Raw genomic sequence first — 4,648 nt, 5'->3', positions numbered from 1 at the left:
CAGGTTTGCTGTTCCAATAGAGCCTGATGGAACCACTGAGACTATGGCCCCTAGCTGCCCTTCAGGTCTGGAATTGAACCCACACCTGTGGTTTCCAGACAAACAAAGTACAGGCATGTGAGTTAAACATTTACCTGAAGTAGACACACGCCCTGGAGAGAACAATTATGGGAGAAGGAAGGGCTGCTTATGCACAGGGAGACAGTTCAGGGGGCAGAAGTATATGGAGGGATGGACACTGGGGAGAGGTAACTATGGGGAGGAAGTGGGAGGAGAGCTGTTGCATTGTGGTAAACTGTGGTCAATTTAATGCAACAAAGTATATGTGAACTGCTGTATGGAAAGCAAATTTGCTCTGTAAATCTTCACCCAAATCACAATAAATAATAAATTAAAAAAAAAAAAGTAGTGGAGAGTATAAAGTAAGACTTAAGTTTGGAAAGATCACATTTTATTGGTCTTAAACATTTCACAGAAACATATGAAAGACAAGAAAATTTAATCTATTCCTTTTTCCACCTCTTTTATGTGATCAAAATTTGTCAGTATCTACTTTAGTGGCAAAATGCTCAGGTCCATGGTATCTAATAAATAGGTTTGAGAATCACAACTTATATGCACAAATTTCTGATCATGAAAACATAAGTAACTTTCCCTAGGTCAGAAAATCCATTAGTGGAAGAGTCAGACTTGAAATCATCTTTATCTACCCGTTATGGCTTTAAAGACATACTTGCCTTCCTTCTGCTCCCAACGCACTAATGCCACTCCAGAGTCAGTCTCCATATGAAGCCTGAGAGACAGTTGCAACCTCACAGGGCTGCTATCAGGATTAAATGAGTGGTGCCAAGCATATATATAGTTAAAAAAAAAAAAACAAACTCACTGCGGTCCAGTCGTTCAGGACTTATAGCGATCCCTCCTTGGGTTTCTAAGGTGGCATCTCTATTGAAGTAGATTGCCCAATCTTCCTTCCAAGGAGTGGAGGTGTGTTTGCACTGCCAGCCTTCTGGTTAGCAGTCAAATGCCTTAGGCACTACGCCACCAGATCTCCCGAAAGTGCTAGACCAAGCCCAATTCTATATACATATATAATACATACATATAATGTACACAAACTATACACATTTTCAGAATACAGTACACATTTTCAGAATGGTATTATATGTGAATATATGGCACTGCCTTTAATTAAATGATGGTTTCTTAATGACAGGGACTATGTCTTATTTTCCTATAAATTTCGGAAAAACTTCCACGTACCGCGTGGCCCTAAGTTCGGAACCCCAAAAAAATAAACCCACTGCCGTGGAGTCGATTCAAACACACAGTTGCCCTATAAAGCAGAGCAGAACTGACCCATGGGGTTTTCAAAGCTGTAAATCTTTAAGGAAGCTGAGTGCCACATCACTTACCCGCGGGTCAGCTGGTGGATTGGAACCACCGACCATTTGGTTAGCAGCACAACGCTTAACCACTGTGCTTCAGAGCTCCTTAGAAGTAAGAAGGCTACCCTTTATTCTGAGCGCACAAAACCCCACAATCACACCTCCCTATTCAGGTCTGGCTAGAACACTACCACTCAGGCCTCAGCATTCCAATATGCCCTGGATTTATCTCTGCAGCTACCTTTCCTTTTCTTGGCCAGCGTTGCCTCCACAGGTAAAGGCCCAACCCAGCGCTCTTCATTTTCCTCATTGTTCTCTTGGGCCACTGCCACTGTTAGCTCTCTTCCTCTGAGTTCCGTTTTATCCGGTTCCTCTGGGTCCCGGCGCCTTCGTCTTTTCGGCTGTGAATCACCACCACTTTCCGTGGCCATGTTGCACGAATCGTCAGAGAAAGCGCGACACTCGCAGTTACAAAACCAATCTCAAAGCAGCGGCGCGGCATTTTCGTAAGCGCTCAGCGAGTTTCAGGATTGGCTGGAGTAAGTAGAGGCAGATCCAGTCAGCAAGCAGCGCGCGCTCCAGTCTTGGGCGAGGCAAAGCTGACTCTCCAAGGCTGAGGAGACCTGGGGTCGTAGTTGTGACACGGTAAGAGGGAGAGTGTGGTAACGGTTGAAATTTTTAATTGGGGCTAGCAGGGGATTTCAGCCCCGAAGATTGGAGTCTTAATGCCGGGGAACTGATACTTAACGTCCAGCCATGCTTTGAATCCCGCTCTTCTCGGGCTCCCGCGTCAACTCCAAATCCAGAACTCGGTCGGATAGGAGGAAAAGATCGGGTTAGGGGTGGGGGTGGGGATGGGGGTGGCGGTGGGACTGAAGGGGCTGGCAAGCTTCTGGGCGTTCCATCAAGCGCTCCAAGTATTTTTTCCTAACCTTTATTATTGTCGTATCCTCTCTGAAGAAGGTGATGTTGTTGTTATATGCCGTCGAGTCGGCCCCGACTCATAGCGACCCCTCCTTGGGTTTCCGAGGCAGTATCACTACGGAAGTAGGATTGCCCAACCTTCCTTCCGAGGAGTGGTACTTGTTAATGTTTCTGGAGAGAAAACCAACCACCTCAAGATTTAACCTAATGTGGCCCACGGAAGGACCATTCACCGTTCTGCCTTCACTCGGGTCTAGGCTTTCATCTCTTAGTGGTCTTCTGAACTTACTTTTAAATAGACTTAGGTTTTTTTTTTTTTTTTAAAGAGCAGTTTTAGGTCAACAACAGGTTTAAAAAAAATTGTACAGAAAATACAAGTTCCTATATATCCCTCCTGCACAGTTTCTTCTGTTATTAACATCTTGCATTCCTGCGGTATGTTTGTTATAATTGATGAAACAGTATTGATACATTATTGACTAAGGAGTCCCTGGATGATGAAAACGGTTAACATGCTAGACTTCTAATTAAAAGGTTGGAGGTTCGAGTCTACCCAGAGACACCTTGGAAGAAAGACCTGGCAATCTACTTCTGAGAAAGCAGTTATTGAAAACCCTATGAAGCTAGGTTGGTTTGGTTGGTTATAATTAACTAAAGTCCATAGTTTACATTAGAGTTCACTCTGTTGTACTGTCCTATGGGTTTTGACAAATGCATATTGTCATGTGTCCACTATTCAGCATCATATGGAGTAGTTTCACTGCTCTAAAAATGCCCTGTACTCCATCTATTCATCCTTCTTCCCTTCCCTCTGAACCCCTGGCTACCACTGATCTTTTTGCTGTATCTCTATTGTTTTGTTTTTTCCAGTGTGTCATATAGTTTGAATCATACAGTATGCAGTTTTTCAGACTGGCTTTTTTTTTCCTCATTTAATAACAGACACTTAAGGTTCCTCCATGTCCTTCCATAGCTTGATAGCTCATTTCCTATTGCTGAATAACTCCACACATTATACATTCACCTATTGAAGTACACCTTGTTTGCTTCCAGTTGTTGACAATTATGAATAAACCTGCTCTAAACATTCGTGTGCAGTTTTTTTTTTTTTTTTTTCCTGGTGGACATACCTTTTTTTTTTAAATTTAACTCATTTGGGTTAATATCCAGAAATGTGATTACTGGTCATGTAGTAAGCCCCATGTATAGCTTTGTAAGAAATTGCCAGACTGTCTTCCAAATGTTTTGAATTTTAGTTATTCTAATAGATGTGCAGTGCTATCATTGTTGTTTTAATTTGACATAACATGATGAGCCCCTGGTTAATGCAAACAGTTAATTTTCTCAGCTGCTAATTGGAAGTTGCCTTTGAAGAAGGTCTGGCGATCTAACTTTTGAAAAATCTATTGAAAACCCTATGGTGCACAGTTGTACTATGACATACATGGGTCACCATGAGTTGGAATTGACTGAAACTAGTAAATGATGTGTGATGTGGAACATCTTTTCATATGCTTGTTTGTAATCTGTATATCTTCTGTGGTAATGGGATTTTTTTTGTTGTTGAGTTTTGAGAACTCTTTGTATATTTTTGATAGAAGTCTTTATCAGATTTGTGTTTTGGACTCTCCTCTTTTTTACCCATTAAATACACTTTGTCAAAGTAATCTCCCTAAAACACTGGTTTCAAAACTGTACTCAAAAAAAGAGAAGCATACTCGAAAGCCTGTGAGTATATATTTCAAACCAGATAAGTCCCTTTTAACTTTGCCTTGAGATGGACACAAGATATAGGGGAGGATATAGGGCCTTGGTATTTGACCCATCCTACCTACCAACTCTCATTTCTTCTCTACCTCCTGCTCTAATCAGACCACTTTCTTTTGTGGCTCACAAATTTGCCTTGCTTTTTCTTGCCTCAGTTTTTACTCATGTTTATATTCTTTGAAAACATCTCCATAGCAAGTCTAGCCTTTGCCTTTATAGCTTCTCATCTTTCAGAACCCATGGCGACGATGATGATGATGATAATGATAATGATAATGCTAGGGAGCTAGTTAACATTTATTAAGCACTACTGTATACTAAACACTATACTAAGGAGCCCTCATGGCAAAGTGGTTAAGTGCTTGGCTGATAACCCAAATGTTGGCAGTTTGAACCCACCAGTCAGGAGCTCTGGTGTTGTAGTGCCCAAGGCATTTGACTTTTAACCAGAATGCTGGGGGGAGTCAAACCCACCAGCCACTCCTCAGAAGGAAGACTGGGTAATTGCGGTGTAGTAAATTACTTAGTGTGACTTTTCTACCCCTAAGTCTTTGTAAACTCCAAGGTGG

The 4,648-nt window shown here is 41.9% G+C and overlaps 1 protein-coding gene across 1 annotated transcript in view; it reads right to left on the bottom strand.

Moving 5' to 3' along the window:
- Positions 1-1,819, bottom strand: part of PPWD1 (peptidylprolyl isomerase domain and WD repeat containing 1) — a 30,753-nt gene extending 28,934 nt beyond the window's left edge. The window contains exon 1 of the mRNA XM_007952856.2: positions 1,630-1,819. Coding sequence (XP_007951047.1) covers positions 1,630-1,819 — 190 coding nt within the window. The remainder of the gene's footprint in view (positions 1-1,629) is intronic.
- Between the last annotated feature and the right edge of the window lie 2,829 nt (positions 1,820-4,648).

Source organism: Orycteropus afer, unplaced genomic scaffold, assembly GCF_000298275.1.
Source record: "Orycteropus afer afer isolate SDZICR_OR568_19922 unplaced genomic scaffold, OryAfe1.0 scaffold00362, whole genome shotgun sequence".
Classification (NCBI taxonomy): Eukaryota; Metazoa; Chordata; class Mammalia; order Tubulidentata; family Orycteropodidae; genus Orycteropus; species Orycteropus afer.
Note: the sequence above shows the minus strand (reverse complement) of the source record. Positions and strands in the feature narration are given on the sequence as shown.